General features: G+C 42.1%; 1 protein-coding gene across 1 annotated transcript in view; it reads left to right on the forward strand.

Annotated features, from left to right (window-relative positions):
• Positions 1-22,801, forward strand: part of CHN1 (chimerin 1) — a 252,033-nt gene that overhangs the window by 57,480 nt on the left and 171,752 nt on the right. The window contains 1 exon segment of the mRNA XM_030209742.1: positions 5,842-5,880. Coding sequence (XP_030065602.1) covers positions 5,842-5,880 — 39 coding nt within the window.

The following is a 22,801-nucleotide window of genomic DNA, read 5'->3' on the forward strand; positions in this document are numbered from 1 at the left end:
TTCGATTGTAACCACAGAAAGGCAGTATATCAAATCCCATCTCCTTTTTTCGTAAAAATCCCCCGAAAATATAGCTGGCACATACATGTCCATCCTTCATCGGCAGATCCTTTTCTAAAATACTGGTGGAAATTGACACTTCCCAATCTGGACGTCTCAATTCCCTTATGCGCATTCGTTCTAAAAATTTCTTCTATGAATTCTTTAGGCCCATTCAAGAGTGGGTGGTCTGTCATCTTACCTTTTAAAAATGTAATCAACTACTCTGACCTAAGGGTGATACAAAATCCTCAACAGTCTGCTGTACCTATTTCTCTCGCAGTATGATATTTGAAAGTCAATATTTTGTTTACATAGGCAGAACTGCATTTGAAATATTCTGGAATTTTTGCTATAAAGTTGTTTTTTTTTTTTTGTTTGTTTGTTTTTTAACTTCCTCATCCCCATCCCTTGAGTCTTTTTCTGCACAGGCCTCTTCCCCTAGTCTCCATTCTGTTCACTCTTGTTAAACAAAAAAATGTTCCATTTCTGCATCAACAGCTGCTGTACCATCTGATTTGTAATTATTTTCCTTCAGAAGAGCACAAAGTGAACCATTATGAGGCACAGGATTAACATGCATTCTCATTTGATTTATGGAGCCTGTGTATAAAGCACAGTTTTATCCTGAGGAGTGGGCGTTGTTAGAAAAAAAAAAAAAGACCAGTTCTTTTGAGTATTGTCAATTAGTACTTCCACATTTACTTACAGTACACTGCTATTGCCAAAGAGTAAAGTTTAATAGAAAAAATCAAACTATATAACTAAAGATATATATTTTTTAAATCTATGATTTAGGACAACTTATTATTTTTGGTTTATTCTTGTTGAAATTTCATTACTGTTCTGAAGCCCAGTTTCTATGGGAGGGGGTTGGAAGAGTTCACTTTTTTTTCCATCAGTCTACACAGGGCTTTCATGGTGTGCTTTGAAAGGGTGGAAATTATTGATGGTTGTTTTTTTTTTTTTTTTTGTATGTGATGGTTTGTATGTTATTGTATGTTTTTACCGATTTTTTCTTTTTTAGCTACATTGTATTTTTTAAGGTTACTTTGTTCTCTGCTTAGGTACAACCAGACTATAAGTTAATAAAACTTAAACATTAATTCAACCTTGACACGAGATCAAGGGGTGCTTCTACTTTTAGATGGGCTATTTCTGATACAGGACACGATGGATATCCTGAGTCGAGCATCAAGCAACAGTACTCTTGAAGCATTTTATACTCTTGTATGTGCTGGTGGTACCACATTTAGAGCATGCTGTATAAGTGCAGTGTGTGAGATTGATATAAGTAAGCCTATACTAGAAAATATATAGCATGCAAACATGTAGTTCAAGTCAGTAAAGACACAACAGATCTTGTAAAAGGGAAAGGGGATGGTACATGATATACCGCCTTTCTGTTGTTACAATCAAAGTGGTTTACATATTATATACAGGTACTTATTTTGTACCTGGGGCAATGGGGGGGGGGATTAAATGAATGTTAAGGAATGTTAAAGTACAATAATAGGCAACATTGTATGTTCTTTGCTAAAATATGAATGAAAGGAAACAGAAGGTTGCAGTTCAGAGATCTTATAACATTCACATGCAGGGTAAGTGTATTTCTTCCTGTAGCTCCTATAGGTTGCTTTTTAAAGGAAAAATCCCATTAACCAGTATTTGACGTTTTGTTAAAATTGATCGAGCCATGTAACTGAACGCTTAATGTTCTAATTGTAGGCATACAGTGATTTCTGCATTTTACTTCGTTGTACTTCTGCGTTAAGGGGGTAATTTTATACATCATTTTCCACGTGGAAAGCATGCAGAACATTGCTAATGTAACGCCTCCTTATATGTGATATACGCATCAGCAGTTCCAGGGATGGAGTTCCGATGTGTGCACATAGTTTATACAATATGGGGGAAATTCTATACATGGCGTTGAACATTAGGCGCTACTTCTGCACCAAATTTTCAGTTCAGAAAAACGTTCTAATGGATGCAAAGTGCCGAAGGGGGGCAAAAATGGCAGATCCACACAAAACACACTTACTTGCCCATTTATAGAATAGAGCATGTTTCTGCTCAGATCTGCAGAGGGGGCATAGCCAGGGGAGGGGCATGGGCAGGCCAGGGACATTCACTGAAAATGCTCCCAGTGTTATAGAATTCGGGGGATCCGCACATAACTTGTGCATTGGGATTTACACCTGGTTTCTGTTGCTGCAACTCCTTGTGCTCAAAGTTGCACGCTACGCGCTATTGTATAAATAGCACCGATCCCAAAACACCTATTATAGAATACCATTCAGCACTGATTTTTTCCGCACCAAATTTTGAGCACTATTTATAGAATTTCTCCAATATACGTACACATTTAGGGACCAGTTCTCTACATGCCACCTAAAATTAGGTGCCGTGATGATGTGCGCTAGGCGCAAATTCTATATCAGCAATCATACGCGTAATTGCCATTCCTTATTCTTGATACTCAGTTGACAATGGAGCTTCAAGTAAATTATTTGAGTAAGAAAGTATTTTTAAAGTTACACCAATTAAGGGCAATTAAAGTGGCCTTTTTTCCAGAACATTTTCGATTAATAATACAAGCAATTATATTGTCACAATTTGATTACTGTAATGTCTTGTATGCTGGTATAAAAATAGGTTTGATTAACAGGATACAGGTGCTGCAGAATACTGCAGTGAAAATGGTTTATGGCTGCTCACAATTTGATCATGTGACACCTTTGCTCAAGAGATTGCATTGGCTGTCATTGAATGCTCACATGGAATTTAAAGTTGCTTGTGTTATCTTTAGACTTTTTACAATTCAATTCTTGTATACCGCTAATATCCCCTTTCCAGGGTTCAGTGCGGTTTACATTCTAGGTGAGACAAAAACAGATAGTGTTAGTGTGAGGTGTGAGAAACATTAGAGACCATTGGTGTAATGCATGAGACTAAAAACAATAAAGGAAAGGATAATGGATGATACTAGGAAGTAGAAGTCATGATGTATTACTGTGAAAGGAACTGTCCCTTATTTCTTACACATCTAATAGCCTATCCAACTTTTAGGTTGAGCTCTCATTTTCATTCTGCATTATTGTTGGGCTTTCCATCGGCCAAAGGAGTTTGTTATGACAGAATCTTTGATAGTATATTTAAGTATTAAGCTAGTAAAATCTGGAACTCAATACCAGAGCAAATATGAACTATTTCAGTATACTTGTTATGTCGTAAAGCATTAAAAACTTATCTTTTTGAAATATATTTAAGTAACTAGTAAAAAAAAAACCCGTTTGTGATGCAAATGAAACGGGGGCTAGCAAGGTTTTCTTCAGAGTGTGCATGTGGGAGTGTGTGTGTCCCTGCCCTGCCCTCTCTCCTTCCCCCTCCCGAGTCCAGTCCTTCAGTGTTGTTTTTGTTACAGAGAGAGTGAGGGCATCTCTCTCCCCTCCCCCCTCTGAGTCCTTCACTGTTTTGTGGGATTTCCTGCTGTGCTGTTTTCCTTCACTCATGGGGAAACCGGATATCTCTGGCGCTTCACACTTCCGGCTGGAGGCTTCAGTGGTGCCTTTTATATATATATAGAAGATTAGTAATATACTGATCTTTCTGTTCTTGATTATATATTAAGTTTTGCTGTAACCTGCTTAGATTCTTAGTTGATGGAAGCAGGACATAAGTACATGGAATAGAATTATAGAATACTAGTGTAAGTCCAGTTACACACCCAACTTTATGCACAAGCACCTATGGTAGCTGAAAAGCTGGTGTGAATGCTTGTGCCTAACAGCTGTCAGTTGACTCCCAACTGCTAGTATTCTATAACCTGTGTGCACAAGTGCAGGGCACATTCCTGACCTGCCCATGCCCCTCCCAGGTTCATGCTCCCTCACAGTTGTGCACTTTGAATTTTGCACGCTTAATTTGTAGAATCCTGGCTAAGATCAGTTAATTAGAGACAAGTAGCACTGATTAACACCAGTTAAAGCCACTAATTGGTAGTTAATGCCAATTAACAGCTAATTGTTAAATTAAGTTACACATGTAACTGACACTATTCTATAACTTGCGTACGCAGCTTTACACACTAACCCCCTGGATTCTACATAACATGACTTAAGTTGTGCATGCAAATCCAGTCATATACTGGATTTATGCGTGCAACTTAATTAGTTAAGCCAATCAGTGCCGATAATTGCCAATTAAGCAATTATTGACACTAAGTGGCATTAATTAGAGTTTATGCACAGAGCTGCCTAAGCATATTCTATAATATGATGTGCATAAATTCTAAGTCACATAGGTGCTCATTTTCATAGCACTTAGACTTAACAAAGTTCCATAGGTTACTATGGGGCTCATTTTCGAAAGAGAAGGACGTCCATCTTTCAACATAAATCGGAAGATGGACGTCCTTCTCCTAGGGACGTCCAAATCGGTATAATTAATTTGGACGTCTCTGATGGTATTCTCAAAACAAAAGATGGACGTCCATCTTGTTTCGAAAATACGGGTTTTCCCGCCCCTGGATTTCGCCCTTTTGCAAGGATATCCAAATTGCAACTTGGACGTCCCTTTCGAAAATGCCCCTCCACATCACTTTGTAAGTTTCAGTGCTTTGACCATACGCCTCATAGTTGAAAAGGGGGCATGGCCATGGGCGTGGAATGGGCGGCTCGTGCACATTTCTAAAATCTGTGTACGTGATTATAGAATACACCCAGTCCGTGCCTAATTTAGGCATCGGCATTTACATTTGGCGTAACTGCCAGCAACTAAATTTAGCCACACAGATGGGTACTTCTACTTTATAGAATACGCCTAGGTGTATTTCGTTTCAGCGCCAATTTTTAGGTGTGATATATAGAATCTAGTCCTAAGGGTAAAATTGTGCATGCATGTTTATAGAATTAGGGGGTTAGAGTACACACATTTATTGGTAACTGCCTCGGAGCAGGCGTAAATCTGTGTGAGAGCACACATGCTTCTGGGAGCCTGTTTTATGAAATCACGTGGGTGCCTGTGCTGCCCTACCCCCTAAACAAGCACTTTATACTGGCCAGTGCTAAGGATTTTGAACATTTTATTAAAAATGTATTTTCTCAGCTGTTCAATATAGATTGCAGAGATGGTTGGCTTTTCTGATTTTGTGGCACCCAGCAATATTTTTGTTTCATAAAAAGCCACCTGGTCTCACATGCTTTCAGTCATTGCTGGTACGTCATGCTATGCCAGTTACTTTGGCAGGTCATTGGAAGCAGACTACGGTTCCACCTTTGGTGAAATGGGTGAATAGGCTTTGGTAGCTCTGTGACATGGAACATTTGGTGGCTTCTCAGAATCATACTCTTTCTAACTGGGAGAAAATCTTGGAGCTGTTCCTTTCTCACGGTTCATTTTGATATATGTTGGTTGGGATTTATTTAATTTATTAGGGTTGGGGGTGGGAGATCATACATATGGAAATTTTACACATTTTGGCTACAGACATGAGTTGATGAGGATCCGGGTCTTTAGACCTTCCTCTTGCTTCTTTACCAGAAACAGAGTGGGGGGGTTGCTCTTTTTTGGGGGACGAGAAAGAAAGAAGGAGGGAAACTTTTATAAATGTTTTAAAGCTAATCCAAAACTTTGTTTTAGTTTGGATTAACGCACAGGTGGTTCTCATGTTTTATTATTTGCTTGACTTTGGCAGAGATGTACTGTCTATATGAAATTTGTTTTTGGATCTTAATAAAGATTGTATTTTCTGTGTTAATATGCCATTAATAGTGTGTCTTCTTTTTTTTTTTTTTTTAGATAATGATGAATACAGACCTCCTGTGTGGAAATCTTACTGTAAGTATTTGCTTTTTGAGGAAGTTATTCTGTATTAAACATCATGTCACTCAGCCAAAGAGACAGAACAGTATTCATGATTCCACAACATCCGTGGCCTTAGGAAAATGCACTATCCCTGATATTTAAACACTGTGGGCAGTGTTACTTTTAGATGTTGCCTCAGCATTTAAAATCTATATCTGAATATTTGGTGCTGGCTGATTCGTGGATAAATGCTCTGAAAATCCAGGTATAGACTGATCAGTGAAAGTTATCTATGTATCACCAATATTTAGCACCAGTACCCAGTTAACTAACCAAATAAGTTATCACAGCTATTTTGCTGGCCCAATTTATCCAGATAGTTATCTGGGTACCAGGAACTGAATATTTGCAGTACCCAGTAACTTCAAGCTCTGCCTTGGCTCCGCCCTCTGGCTGTCTGGACACTATCTGGATAGTGCCAGGGTGATCAGTGAAGATTTTCAGCAGCATTATCTGAATAATGTGTTAGGTTTTCAAGGCAGACACTAGGTTCATGAGCCCTTGGGCCACTGCCGAGGGGTGGCAGTGGCAGGCAAAACCACCCCACACCAGGAACAAGACAGAACTCAGACAGGAATAGCAAGACTTCACCTGCACTTAGCCGCCCTTCCCCAGGAGTTGAGCCCCTGGCTGCAGGCAGCCGGCAGGACTTACAGGACAGGGCAGGAACTGGAGACCAACTAGGCTGAAGAGGGACTGAGGGTCAGAGGGGAAAGGAATATACATGGACAGCAAGGCAGCAGGAAACTGGGCTAGGACTCACAGACAGACAATACCACACAAGGCAGGAAATGGACAAGCAAAAGGACGGGAACTGAAAGCTGCAAGCAGCCACAGAAACAGGGAACAAACACTGACAGACAAGAGACAGAACTGAAAGCTGCCAGGCAGCCACTGAACAAGAAACACAGACAAACAGAAACTAACACAGAAAGACAAACAAGGAACAAGACTAGGAAACAAACAATAACCCTAAGCTAAACTACACACAGACTAACTAGAATCAGACAAGGAACTTGAATAAAAACTAGACTAGGCAGAAGTGCAACAAGCACCAACAAACCAGGGCCTTAGGCAAGGCAAAGGCAGAAGCTTCCAGGTGACTAATAAAGGCCACATACAAGAGCGTTCACCAGGTAAGGATGCTGCTAAGTTCCAAAACTCCCAAGACAATCTGGGAGGCTGGAAGATCTGGACTGGACCTGCCTGACTTCGGGAACCTGGGAAACAGCACACAGACAATCCAATGCAGCCACCAGGTCTGGCCACCAGGTGGCAAGATGATTGAGAGCCTGAAACATGGGCACGATCGTGACATAATGTTGCTGAAGTCTGGGTATAGCAAAGAGGTTTTATGACAGGAGACGGCATGAGCCTATCTGGCCCACTGTGTGGGCTGAAGCCAGTAGGCGGAACTTGCTGCCATATTGTGTGACTTCAAACATTCGAAGACGCTATTGAAAACAATAGCAAACTTGTGATGTTTATGACTGTCTATGTGTTTGTTTGTTTTTTATTTGAAAGATTTCCATATGTAACCCAAGGTTTTTTTTAAAATTTGGTGCTCTGGAGTGGCAGACTTGTTTTTGGAGCTGTGGGAGTCCCCACAACTCAGCCCCAAGGCTCAGGCAGAGCTGGGTCCTTTCTTAAAGCTGCCCCCTTCAAAAATCAAGTCTCCTGCTGCTCCAGAATCAGGTCTGCCGCTCTGGAGTGCCACACCTGCAGCAGGACTATGGATCACTCCCCAGAACCCCTCACCCTCAGAGGTTAAAAAAACAAAACACTGGTTGCATATAGGAAGCTTTCATAAGAATGTAATCATTGCCATACTGGGACAGACCAAAGTTCCATCAAGCCCAATATCCTGTTTCCAACAGTGGCCAATTCAGGTCACATGTACCTGGCAAGATCTCAGAACAGTAAAACAGATTTTATGCTGCTTATCTTAGAACTAAGCAGTGGATTTTTCCAAGTCTATCCTAATAGTGGCTTATGGACTTTTCTTTTAGGAAATTATCCAAACCTTTTTTAAACCCAGTTAACCTAACAGCTTTTACCACATTCTCTAGGAATGAATTCCAGAGTTTAAATTAAAAAAGCTGTCAAATTAAAAAAAAAAACCACACATACACACACACACACACACATAGGCAATCATAAACATCACAAGTTTGCTATTGTTTTCAATAGTGTCTGAGAATGTTTGGGGTCACACAATATAGAGGCTGTGTGGGGGAGACGGCTTCAACGTTTTGATGTCATGCAATCTCCTTTCATAAAACCTGTTTGTGGTATATCCCTGGTAAGTGGCATTTATCGGGACAGGAGCTAGTCCTTCCTGGATAAGTGCTGCTGGGTATCAGGCCCACTGTATATTCAATACAGGTTCTTTCTTTTTTTTTTTTAATATTTAGCGGTCACTTTATTGAATAATACACATACAAATCAAAAATAAGAACAGATACAATGTGTGTATAATCAGAATATCAAAGGATTACAATGATACAAAGAAGAAGCAAGTAAACTAAAAATCACAAATTCTTTGTTAAGAAAGTATGTTGGAACACCTAGGATGTACCGCCTTATATTTTCTTTTATGTTCGTAAAGTATCTATCCTCCTTCCCCAGTCTAATTTAAAAAAAAAATGACCTCCTCCAAACTTTCCTCAAAAATACCGACAATAGTTCCCAACATGTCTGTAAACAAAGATAACAGAATCCCTCAATGTTTAAGTCCCAAACCCCTTTCTTTCACCATATCTCCTCACAAGTACTCTACAACCCCTGCCTTAAAACCAAGAGAGAACAGCTGAAACAAATATTGTGGGCCAATTGATTTGCAAAATTTTGAAATAGCAGATTAGGGGAGTGGAGGGTAATTCTAAACCAGACTCTGGTTATGGTGCCTGTTTGAAGTCTATTTAATAAAGAAAAATAGTCACCTATTTTCTTTATAGAACACTAGTGCAAATGACAAAAAAGTGCTTAGATTAAGGTTTTATTACTTACACCACCCCTGCGGCTAGTGTAAATGCCCACACCTAGATGTTAGCACATATACACATCCTATATAATACCTAGTAAAAAAGGCCCGTTTCTGAAACCAATGAAACGGGCGCTAGCATGTGGCTTTTTGTGTGTGTGTACGTGTCACAGAGTTATTTTGTGTGTGTGTGTGTGAAGGTGGGGTGTGTGTGCAGGTTGTTGATGTGTGCCTTTTTTTTTTATTTGTTTTTTGGATGGGGGGTTGGGGGATGTGCTGTGCTGGCAAAGTGGGATGGATTGGTGTGTGGCTTTGAGGGTGTGTTTCTGTTGTATTGTGTGTGTGTGGTTTTGTCTGTCAAGGAGGTTTGTGGAGGGGGGGTCTTTCTGTTGGTGAAATGTAAATGTGGTTGTATGGGGGTCAGCCTTTGCTGAGTGGTGGATTGTTTTTTCCGGGTTTTTTTTTTGTGTTGTGCTGAGGCAGCAGTGTTGTTTTAGATGGGCGGAAGGTAGAGGAGCACGTTCTTGGTCTCTCGGTATTTTTTGGCCGTTTCAGGGCTGCTGTAGGGGAACGCTGGAAGTGAAATGTGCTATGGGAAGCAGCGCCGTCTTTTTCCATTGGGCTGGGGTTCTGGGCATCCTGGAGGTGGGAGACGGCTTGCCTGAGGACAGGGATGGTTGTTTTAAGTTGGCGGAAGGGAGAGGAGCACCGTCTCGGGCCGTCAGGGGGTGATCCGGTATGTTTGGTCCATTTCAGGCCTGCTGCAGGGGAATGCTGGAACATTTATGCGCTGCAGGAATCAGCGCCGTCTTTTTCTGGGTGCTCGGGGAATCCCCGAGGTGGGAGACAGCTTGCCTGAGGCTGGGGATGGTTGGGCACGTCCTTGGCCGCTTCGGCAAAAGGGGAAAAGGAAGGGGGTGGGGGGTTACCTGCAGCCTCCTGAGAAACCATGTATTCTTTGTTTGTTTTGTATTATTAGTTTGCATTTCTGTTGAAGAAAGAGTGGATGCCTTTCGAATGATGGAGGTGGTGCGTCGGTGTGCGGTTGTTTCGTTAGTTTGGCAGCCAGTCTCCAGCGATTCCTAGGCAGGGAAGGAGTAGGGAAACCTACTCCTCCCCCTTCCTTGGTCGCTGTTTGCTGCTGGCTGGGTCACGGGTAATCCTTCCAGCTGGGCCACAGCTTGTCCTGTTCGCCTACGTCCCAGATGGTGAGGGGCACACTGTTCTCCGGCTCCATCAACTCCATGTCTAGCGAACCCAAATATAGTCTGTGCTATAGGCCCTCCGGCACTCTTCAGTTCCGGCATTAGGCATTTAAAAATTTCTTCCCCCCCCCCCCCCCCCCCCTTCTGGTCTATTTTTGCACATACCCACAGCAGGAATATTCTTCTCTCGTTCCAGCGGTGGTTCTGTGCTCTCCGTGCTGCACAGATAATGAGCCATTCTGCTGGGGAATGCTCCTCCCTTATTGCCATGTAGTTTCCTCTGATAGGTCCGTCTTACGTTGCCTAGCGTTGCTTGGGAACGGTTTTGTGATGGTCCTTTGTGTTTCAGAACGTTGAGTGTGTTTTTTCTGATTGGTCCGTCATGCGAGGGCGGGGCTGAGAGACATGGTCAGTGTTGTGGCTTCACCACCATGAACTGACGAACCCTTCAGGGAGTGACTGAGTGACTTCAGAACGTTGTCTTCAGAATGTTGAGGGTGAGTTTTATTATAGTAGGTTTGCACCATGAACATTCCATGAAGCTACCTGGGTCCGTGCCTCCATTCTGATTGGCTGTGCCTGGGACTGAAGCCTCGGATGACATCATCCAGAGAGCCCAAGCAACAGCAGCATTCTGACAGAGAAAAAAAAAGTAACACCCTGTCAGAAAACCTCCCCTGTCTCACACATACTACTCTCTGTGACACACAACACACACACAACACACGTAGTTCCCCACCCCACACACACACAATTACTGGCTCACACACACACACACACACACACACACACACACACACACACACACTCATGCAACATCTAACCCCCCCCCCCCCTGTCATTCTGACAGAGAAAAAAAATGTAACACCCTGTCAGAAAACCTCCCCTGTCTCACACATACACACATGATCTCTCTGTGACACACAACATACACAGTTCACCCCCCCGCCACACACACACACACACAATTACTGACTCACACACACACACACCACACACACACACACTCATGCAACATCTAAACCCCCCCCCCCTGTCATTCTGACAGAGAAAAAAAATGTAACCCTCACCTCTGGCACTGTCACACACACACACACACACAATAACTCTCTCACATACACAATCACTGTCTGTCTCATAGACACACACACTGACCCCTCCTTGGAGAATACAACACAGATGATGAACACTTCAGAACCCCAATACAAGCCCAACACCGACACAGACCACTTCACCACACCCATCACCCCACTCCCTCTCTCATTCTGACAGAGAAAAAAAACCTCTCCTGTCTCACTTACACATAAACACACGATCTCTCTCTGTGACACACAACACACACAGTTCCCCAACCCACCCCCCTCCACCCCCCCACAAGGTAACTGTCACACACACACACACAATTACTGACTCACACACACACAAACTCATGCACCATCGCAGTTCATCAAACCCACCCCCACCACTGTCACTGTCAGAAACACACACACACACAATCTAACTATCACATACACAGTTACTGTCTGAATCATATGCACACACACTGAAAAAGCCAAGAACTACACAAACAACTACCCCTACTCTGTCAATAGAACAATGATGTACAACATTTAGGAACTCCACTCAAACACAAACTATCAATAAAAAAAACAAACAAACATATATTTAAACAGTTCAGGTGAAAACAAACACAAATAGATAAAACCCTTGCTAGCGCCTGTTCCATTTGATTGAGAAACAGGCCTTTCTTACTAGTAAATGATAGAATTCTATAATTTATGTGAGTACCAATATACTCTGCCCACAATCTGCCCAAACTCCACCCATTTGCACACCCATCAGTAAATCATGCTTGTACTTTTCCGCTAGACAGTGTTCTAAAAGAAGTTATTTATAGATGTAAAAGTGGCCACTTATGTTGTAAATGACTGGAGTACTGCCATTTGCATGTCTTCTTGCCACTCCTTATGGAATTACTCCCTCACTGCAGGATTCTATATATTGTGGCAAGATTTCTACACGGAAATCAAAGCGTATTTCATAACAATGTGCAGAACTTAATTAGTTAACAAGCAGATCAGCGCTGATAATTGAATGTTAACAAGCAGTTAGCACTAATTGTTAATTAGAATTTATGCGAGTACCCACTAAGCATATTCTGCAAAGCAGTGAACGTAAATTCTAATTCATGCTGCCGAAAAGGGGGTGTGGCTTTGGGCATGGAATCAGTGGGTCATTAGCATTCTTGAAAACTACATGTAAGGTTATAGAATACACCTGATCTGTGTCTAGGTTAGGCGCCAGTATTTACACCAAGTTTTACTTGGCATAAATGTGTTCAATTCTGGTCACCGCATCTCAAAAAAGATATAGTGGAATTAGAAAAGGTACAGAGAAGGGTGACGGAAATGATAAAGGGGATGGGATGACTTCCCTATGAGGAAAGGCTAAAGCGGTAAGGGCTCTTCAGCTTGGAGAAAAGGCGACTGAGGGGGAGATATGATAGGGGATTATAAAATAATGAATGGACTTGAACGGGTAGATGTGAAGCGTCTGTTTACTCTTTCCAAAAATACTAGGGCTAGGGGACATGTGATGAAGCTACAAAGTAGTAAATTTAAAACAAATCGGAGAAAAAGTTTCTTCACTCAACGTGTAATTAAACTCTGGAATTCGTTTCCAGAGAATGTGGTAAAGGCGGTTAGCTTAGCAGAGTTTAAAAAAGGTTTGGACAGCTTCCTAAATGAAAGGTCCATGGACCATTATTAAATGGACTTGGGGAAAATCCACTATTTCTGGGATAAGCAGTATAGAATGTTTTGTACTTTTTTGGGATCTTGACAGGTATTTGTGACCTGGATTGGCCACTGTTGGAAACAGGATGCAGGGCTTGATGGACCTTTGGTCTTTCCCAGTATGGCAATACTTATGTACTTATGTATTAAATGACCGCACCTAGAGTTAAGCGCTCTCATGGCCGCTTGCTGTATTCTATATACCTTGTGGACATTTTGGCTTATTCTATAAATTACGCCTATTAAGGCATACTTTATAGAATGAGCTTAGGCAAATTTCATTTCAGCACCAAATATTTAGGCGTGATATATAGAATCTAGCCCTTAGTGCGTACTACTGACTATAGCATATTTTCTCTGCTGCAGTTTCCATAGAGACAAGTGCAGTAGAAGCCATGGGAAGAGTTCTATAAATGGTGCCTAAATTTCGGTACTGAACAAAAACTGCGCTCTAAGTTAGGCACTGTTTATTGAATAGCATGTACCTTTGGGATCCACGCCCAACATGTAGGCACGAGCATTTATATCAACTAAAAGCTGGTGTTAATCTTGGCGCATAAGTTAGGCACGGATCCCCCAAATTCCATAATACTGCGTGCATCTCTAGTAAATGCCCCCTGACCTGCCCAAGCCCTTCCTATAGCCACACCCCTTTTCAGTTGCACACTATAGGATTTACGCATGCATCTTTATAGAATAACGATTTGCATGATGAGTGCATTACTCCCCCCCCAGACCCCAGCTCCATACACAGTCTTATGTTCAAAGTTGCACCCTATAGGATTTATGCGCGTATCTTTATAGAATAGTGCTTTGCATGATGCACACATTGCCCCCCCCCCCCCAGCCCCTGCTCCATACACAGACTATGTTCAACTTTATCAGCCAAAGAGGCTTCTTAGATCTGTAAATGATGTCAGATTGGTGATCCTGCTCATTTGGTGTGTAGCCTGAAAAAGACTTTTAATACAACTATACTTGGAAGAGGTGCAAGACTTTGGAATTCTTTACCTCTGGGGATCAGACTGACAATGGATTATATGAGATTTCGGCGTTCAGTAAAAAACTTGGCTGTTTCAAAAGTATTTGAATTAGTTAATTACTATACGCATGACATGGTATTCTGTTTTTTGAAGTTTTTTTGTTTGGATTATGTAATGGTGTTATATTGATTATATCTGGACTACATATTGATTGTATATTGATGGCTTTGACTTTGTTGTACTCCACCCAGAACTTGATAGGTAATCAGATTATAAATGCCAAATTAAATTAAATATATGCCCATTTACTCTAGTATTCTATAAAGGAAAGTAGACACCTACTTTCCTTTATGGAATACAGCACTCAATTTTGTGTGTGAATCCCGAGATCAGTGCGCAAATAAATTAGATAACGAGCTAAAAATCAATAATTGGCTGATACCAATCAATTATTGATGTTAATCAGCAGTAATTTGGATTTGCACGCAGATCTGGTTGCACACGATTCAATAAAGATCTGTGCCCAAATCCTCTCGGGTGCAACTCAGAATGGAGCATAGCTATGGGGGGAGGGAAGGGCACGGGAGGGTCAGGGGCATTCACAAAAGATGTACACAGTGTTACAGAATTCTGGAGATCATCGCCCAACTTGCGCTAGGATTTACACCAGGTTTCAGTTGGTGTAAGTCTTTGTGCCCAATGTTGGGCGCAGGAATCCCACTAGGCACTATTCTATAAAGAGTGCTCAGTCCGGAGCGGCCTTTATATAATGGCACCGAGCTTGGATTTTTCCTGGTGCCTAATATTTGGTACCATTTACTGAATATGGCACTGTAAAATTCCCCTATAGCACCCAATTAGTGCTAATTTGCTTGTTAACCAATTAAATTGTGCACACAAATTTGGCACATGCTCAAATTTGCATGCGTAATTTTGAGCGCCATATATAGAATCTGGCCCCTAGTGGGTAAATCAGCAGGCTGAGAACCAAGGAAATCAGGTTCTACTTCCACTGATGCTCCTTGTGGTCTTGTGCAAGTCACTTAACCCTCCACTTCCTCAGATATAAACTTACTGGTTAATATTCATCAGACAGCAGTCAGCATAGTTTTAAGCGCTGACTTCCATCAGCTAAATTAGCCCTGGCTATTCAATGCTGCCCAATGTCCATGCACCGGCATTGAATATTTGGTCATGACCGGGCATATACTGACCATTGGCACTTCTGTTTAAATGATTTTGATTTGTTGTTGTACAGTAAAAAAAACCAAAATATTTAATGCGAAGACTCAGACCTAGTATTTTGGGAGTGCCTAGAGATAACTTGGATGGGCCCTTCCACACCCCTCCCATCCAACATCCCAACATCTCTCCTTCTCTCTCTGCGCTGGCTCAGCAGTCTTCCCTCTGCCACCTCCTGCCAGTATGGAAACAGGAAGTGATGTCAGTTAGAGCAGGATGCAGCAGAAGGAAGCCTGCTAGGGCAGCGCAGGCATTAGAAATGAATTGCTGCGACCACCTCTGAGGTACACTGGGGTGAGACGGGGGGGGGGGGGGGGGTTTAGAAACAGGGGCAGATACCAGTCTGTTGGCAGAGGAGAGGGGGAAAAGGGAGTATGGTGCCACCACTGAATGGATCTGAGCCAAACATGAGTGGGCCTGTGCCCACCCAGGCCCATCCATAGCTATGTCACTGTGCTACAGGTGTCCTATGAAAGCACTTAAGACTTGATTCACTTCTGCTCAGGACTTAGAGAAATATTTACAGTTAAAAGTGTTGGCACATTAGATGAATAAAAATATTCTTAACTTGAAATGGCAGCTATAATGCGTCCTGTATATTGGGCCAAATAAACCTCCTTTATTGGTGCTTTTAGGACAGCACCTACTGTCTAGCGTGTAATTCACTGTTCACTTCATTACAGTACACATGAGCCCCATTATTCCTTTTGGATCTGCAGAGTTCCCCTCATAATGTCAGCAGCAGCTAGGATAGGATAAAGAAAGCTCTTGGAGCATTATCATGGCATGATAGTGGCATAAATCAAAGACAAGGGGGGCAATTCCGTAAAGTGGTGCCTAAATGTAGGCGCGATAAAGAAGCGCACTTAACACCAATTCTGTAACAGCGTTAAGGTGCTCCTAACCCACTGTAGAACAGTAGCTCAAAGCCGCTTGGGCACACCAAAACTTAGGCACAACAGTTTATGTCAGGTCAATGGCAGGCGCAAACTGGTGCGCCTCGCAATGCACGTATCTGATACTATTCTATACAGTACATGCATCACTAGATAGAATGCCCATGACACCCTCATGCTCTATCTACTGGTATAACCCATTTGTTGTTACGTTTCATGGGCTAGATTCTACATTATGGCGCCAAAAAAAGCACTATTTTATAAGCTGCGCTTAAAGTTAGGCATGGTTTATAGAATAGTGCGTATGCCCAGGAATCGCACCTAACTTTAGATACAGCCATTTGCACCAACTGAAATGTGCAAATGTACTTGCATACATTAGGTGCGTATCCCCATTATTCTGTAACAAAATGTGTTAATTTTAGGAACGCCCCCATTATGCCCATGACCCATTTCCGTGCCCATTCTTTCTGACCATGCGTAAATAGCAATTAAATCAGTTCCAATAATTGCTTGTTAAAAAGCCAATTATTGGTGCTAATTGGCTCAAAATTGTGCACGTAATTTTTGGCAACTTTTAAAGAATTAGAGAGCATGCGACTAGTGCACCAATTTCATAGAATAGCTCCTAGCACATATGTGCATATATACCAATTTGTGATGTTATTCATGTGCATGAGTGCGCCTATCCTATAAATTAGTGTGCACAATTGGCTCCTTTATTGAGGTGTGTTTTATAGAATTATACCCTTCAGAAGCTCAAAATATTCGCCCACACTCCAGTCACTAGTCAAGCTTTATTTAAATCTGCTCTGAAACCATTATACATGCCTGCTCCATCAGAAACAAAGGGGAAACAGAAATGGTTAAAAGGGGGGGGGGGGGGGGGTATATAAGGAAGAAAATGTTCACTGGGAAATCAACTAACAAATCTTAGCCATGAAACTCCAGACCATGCCTCAAGTTTTGCTAGATCCTCATGTTTCCCACACATTCCAAGGTGTCTGTCCTTTTGCAGATATTGATATCATTTGCAAAAAGGTAAACCCTTCCCAACAACCCCCTTTGCCATGTTACTTACAAAAACATTGAAAAGAATCAGGCCAAGGACCAATCCTTGCAGCACACCACTTCTAACACCTCTTATTTTTACACATCCCTTTGCCTCCTTCCATTGAATCAGTTTCAGTCATGTTATGCTCATAGGTGTTTCCAGATGTGTGGTTTAGGTGGAATTTGGGCAGAGTTGCAACGTACATAGGTACATTTACACTACCTTTAGAGCAGGTGCAAATTTGAGCAAGAGGATCTGTTCTCTACTTGAGGTTATCCTATGAACCGATTTTACAAAGGTGCATAGATACTTGTCTTTATAAAAAAATGTTTTGTTTTGGACCTTTCACATAGGCACCCTGTTTTGAAATTAGCCCCACAGTGTACATGGTAGCCAAACATAACATATATGGTACTATTGACAAGTGATTCCATTCACAGTTTTCTCAAGAGAATACTTGGAAGATAGTCAAAAGTTGTATGTAGTTTAATTAATTGAAATACTTGATATACTCCTTTTTGAATGAAAATGTAACAACAAAGTGATTTATATAGCTAAATAAATCAGAGTTACAATCAACTAGATTAAATAGCATACAAATTTTAATGCAGTAAACAGAACAAAAATAAAATAAACACAAACAAAACATTGGTTCAAGTCAGTAGGAGTACCTAGCTGCTCTGGGCCTATCAGATGAATAATCATGCCTGTGGAACGATGAGGAATCAAGAGTTTTCCTTGCAGTCTTGAATTTGGTTCTCAGTGTCTCAGTCTGCAAGGACACAAGCAAATAATTCACAAAGACAGGGCCTGACCAAAGAAAGCTGACTGATATGTAATCTCAGAATGGATAGCGGAAGGATATTTTATTTTACTATTGTTATGCTGCTAACAAAATTGTAAGTTTTATGTTAAATTGTACCTGCTGTACACCGCCTTAGGTTAATCTCTGCATAAAGGCAGTTAATAAATCCCAATAAATACATAAGTAAGTAAATAAATAAATAAATTTATAGTCACCCCAGTATTGAAAAAGGAGCTCAAAACAGAGATTGGCATCTGGGATCTAAAATCAGTTATCTTTGCTAAGAAATATTTATTTATTTTATTTTATTACAAATTCTTGATATACTGCCCATTGCACGTTAGCACTGCCAAGCGGTTTACAGTCCACATATATGGAGAAAACTTAAAGTGAAACAGGAAAAGTAAAAAAAGAAGAAGGAAGGAAGGACATGCAGATCTCAGCAGACCTAAAATGACTAATGGGAGGAGATGAGTTAATGTCAATTGGGCAAGATAATATAGAAAAAATGTCAAAGTTCCTGTTGGCTATCACAATCATGACTAAGTCATGAGAAGTAAGACTTCTTCACCAATGCAGCTTGAAAGCAATATGGTTGATAGCGCTCTTTACAATAAACTGCAATCTGTAATGACCTATCATTTTTCCAACACTTCTTAGCTTGCCTTGTCTGTCTCATCAACAGCCTAAGCCCAGCATGTTATTACAGATGGACATTTCTTCTAGATAAAGTGATTTCCTGAAGTAGAATGACTTTGTCTAATGTGGCAGAAAGGATAGAGTGCCAGCAAGATGCCTTAGGGGGAGGTCACTGAACCCTGTTGGAAAAGCGGAGCTCAGACAGGTTAGGTCTTCTATACTAAGTTGCCTGAGCAGCTAGTCAACGTTTTGATAGAAGGAGGTTGACATACAGCTAGGTTAATTGTAAGAGCAAAAGTAATAAAATAATGATCCAACTAGGAAACAGGAATAACCAATAAAGATGTAAAATTGAGAGGAAAATTAGATGTTAGGAAAACTTAAGTATGGGTTGTCCTAGGTTCTCCAATGAGACAAAGAATTCCTTATCCTGATGTTGTGTGGGCAGGGAGCACGTATGTTAAAATTGCCCAGAACAATGGCTGAGAACTACAGAAGCCCAGTTATAATCCCACTGCAGCACCTTATGACCTTGGGCAAGTCACTTAACCCTCCATTGCCTTAGGTACGAATTAGATTGTAAGCCCTCTGGGGATAAGAAAATATCTACCATACTTGAATGTAAGTTATTTTGAGCTAAATCCAAAATCCCTTCCTCTTCCTCCATCCTTTTCCTTCTGAAAGAGCAGCGTTACTTCTGAAATGGTTCCATGCAATCCATCCGGATGATCCCTATCATTTGAAGGAGAATAGTAAAACAATAAGAAAATAATATAATAGGTGGACTAGCAGCAAACATAGTAAGTACTGCATCATTATAAGCAAAAGCAGCCCTTCCAACTCCGTCCTGGAAGAAGAAAGAGAAAACTGGGAGACAAGCCCAGTACAAGCACACAACCTTACCATCTGTGGTCCACGTAGTCCACATTTGAGGAGAAAGGCTACAGATATGCAATAATGGTCTTGGAAAGTGGCTCGTAGTCTCTTCTATACAAGCATCTTTCATTGGTGAAATGATTAGGACGTCACTTCAGATATTCTCTCTTCATATACATTTTTTCAAATCTCAGAACCCATCATGTGTTTTGGTTTGTTCAGATGGTGACAGACCGTTGTTATTGTGCACCAAATTGTGGTAATAACCATGTATGTCGCATAATTCCATTGGTTGCCTGGCCGAGTACGAAGATGGCAGCAAGAGGACTAGACCAGCTGATCACATGCCAGCCAAGGTTTTGCCTCTTCCTACAGGTGGAGGTGAAGAGCAAGCACTGGGATACAGAAGTGGTACTATGGAGGATCTTAGTGCAATCTTGTAAGTATGTTTATCTCCGTTTGAAGAGGTGTGCTTAGGTTAGAGTGATGGATGTGTCTATGTGGATAACTGATATTTACTTTCAGTGCATAATTGTAGTCTTACTGTAGATTTACTACTTATAATGCACTAAGATGTATATAAGGTACATATGTTTGCATACATTGATGATCTTTTCTGTTCTTGAGCTTCAATTTAGCAGATTGAGATCAGAAAGAGCAACACACTCTTTCTGGTTTTCGGGAAGTACCTGAGGCCTCCTACATAAATGATTTACGACCACCTTGAGATGACAACAGACTCCATAACTGTCTGCAGGATGTCTTCTGCTGCCCCCTTTTGCTTGGGGGAGTAGCAGTGGTGAGTTTTTTCCACAGCTGAACATGATTTTCTGATACACTAGGGAGGAGTAATTCTGTACAGGTCGCCTGAAGTTAAGCACCTAAAGTGTGTGCGCTAAATGCAAATTCTAAAATGGCAATTAAGCGCTTAATTGCTGTTACAAAATACTAGTGTTAGACTACTGTTAGGCACTTACCCTAGTTCTGTGGTGGGCAGCTTTTACAGAATATAGTGGCTAGCTTAATTTTTGATATGTGTAGGTTTGATGATGTAACACCTATTCTTAATGAACTCCATTGGTTGCCAGTATGTCAGTGTATTAGATTTAAGATGTTATGTTTAGTTTTAAATCACTTTCTGGATCAAATGCAGAGGAGTTAGTGGATTTGCTGGTAATTCCTTCGTCTAGAAGAAATCTTTGCTTTCAACGGACTCTAACACTAGGTTATTCAACAGTGAAAAATGTTAGGTTAAAATCAATACTTGAGAAATCTTTTCCTTTTCAGGGGGCTCTTTTTTGGAACACGCTACCAGTTAATATGAAAGCTCTTTTTATCTAGTTGTCAGGAAGATGTTAAAGACTTATTTATATGAATATTAGTTTTACGAGTTTGTTTTAGTGAGATATTTAATTTTAGTCTGTGACTTTGTTATTCTCTCTTTATTGTTGAGACCTCTTGTGAATCCTGTTAGGAACAGTGGTCAATATACAAGACTCAGATAGAATAGAATATATGTTTGTGTCTAAATGCAGCAGTTATGTGCCCCTGCCGTGCTCGTGCTTCTCACACATCCATGTCTGTCTTGCAGTTCCACACTATGGGGTCCTTTTACAAAGGTGCGCTAGCGTTTTTAGCACGTGCTAAAAATAAGCGTGCGCTAAAAGCTAGAGATGCCCATATATTCCTATCGGTGTCTCTAGCGTTTAGCATGTGCTAATCATTAGCATGTGCTAAAAACACTACCGCACCTTTGTGAAAACCGTGCTAGTGTTTTTAGCGTGCACCAAACACTAGACATGCCCATTTATTCCTATGGGTGTCTCTAGCGTTTAGCACACGCTAATCATTAGTGCTCGCTAAAAACACTACCGCACCTTTTGTAAAAGACCCCTTATAGCAGTTAGGTGCTGTTCTATAAGTTAATGCCTAAGTGCAGTTATGCATGTAACTGCAAATTAGGGCCAGTTATTGCCAATCAACTCCAATAACTGCTAATTATTGGTTGTTAGTGTGAATTTGTTCCTAATTAGGCAATTAACTTACACACTATTCTATAACCTGCGCATGCAGTTTTGCATGCTAGGCCCTAGAGTGTGTGTGCAAGATTATAGAATCAGGGGGTGAATGCTTGCATGCTATTAATTCAGTCTGTTTGTCTGTGAGTGGAAAATCATGTCTCCATGAAATGCTTGATACGGTGGTGGCCTGAGTCTTGTGAACAACTGCATTCCAGCTGTGGCTAGTGATCCTATATAATAATTCTCACCTCCAACGTTCTGTCTTGCCTGGGACAGTGGCTCCCTCGGAGGTGGTCTGCTAGGCTCCGTAGATCAGACTGAGACGTCACTGGCTGCATTATGACGTGATCCCACCACCAGCCAATCAGGCCCCTTGACTTCTACCATGCTTTCCCGGGCTTATCTCTCCACTCTGACTCCGCCCCCAAATAGCTGACGCCAAACCCTGCGGCTCCAGGACAATTGCTGACAACCACCGACATCGGACCCTCCGCTCCGGATTGCCCTCTCTCTCCCAAAATGGCTACTCTAAAGTCGCCAAAGCTGTGGACGCCTCCACGCTCCCCTCCCACAACACACCGCCTCCGTCTCACCCCAACAACATCGAGGGCACGGCACCCCGACAACGCTGCTCCATCTCGCCCTGACAACGCTGGAGACCCAGGCATCCCTGCTTCGCTCCGCCCCACCCCACCCACAAACCGCACTCCCGAACCTGCCGCGCTCACCGAACGCCCTCCCGAACCACTACTGACACAACAGACAAGAAGCAACGCGACATCAGATTGGCTAGTAGAAGAGAGAGGGGAGACTCGGAGCCAATGGGAGAGAGAAGGAACAGAAATCATCAGTGGCCAATTGGAAAGGAGCAGGGGAAGGAGACAAAAGAGACAAGACATCAGATTGGCCAGTAGAAGGGAGAGGGGAGGAGCTGCAATGCAGGGAGCAGCGAATCAGCACAAAACGGGGCGGACCCAGCCAGAATCGACGATGGATGGCGACGGGAAGGGGGGCTCGAGAGGGTCGCGACAGGGGAGTCCAGGTGTCAGGAACTCCGAAGGGGGGGGTCTGCAAATTGGACGGAGGGGGTCTGGAAATCGGAGGGAGGGAGGCAGGAAGGTGGGATCTGGAACTCGGAGAGCGGGAGGGAGGGGTCTGGAACTCGGAGGGGGGGTCTGGAACTCAGATGGAGGGAGGGGGGTCTGGAACTGGGGGGGGAGGGGAGTCTGGAATTCGGAGGGAGGGGGGTCTGGAACTGGGGGGGACAGGGGTCTGCAATTCGGAGGCGGGGCCAAGAGGAGAGGAGGGGGGGAATGCACCACATGTACAAAAACTAACAAAAAAAACGGGGGGACGACCCTGGAACAGGGAGGGAGGGAGAGGGGATGATGACCC

Source organism: Microcaecilia unicolor, chromosome 7 (genome assembly GCF_901765095.1).
Source record: "Microcaecilia unicolor chromosome 7, aMicUni1.1, whole genome shotgun sequence".
Lineage (NCBI taxonomy): Eukaryota > Metazoa > Chordata > Amphibia > Gymnophiona > Siphonopidae > Microcaecilia > Microcaecilia unicolor.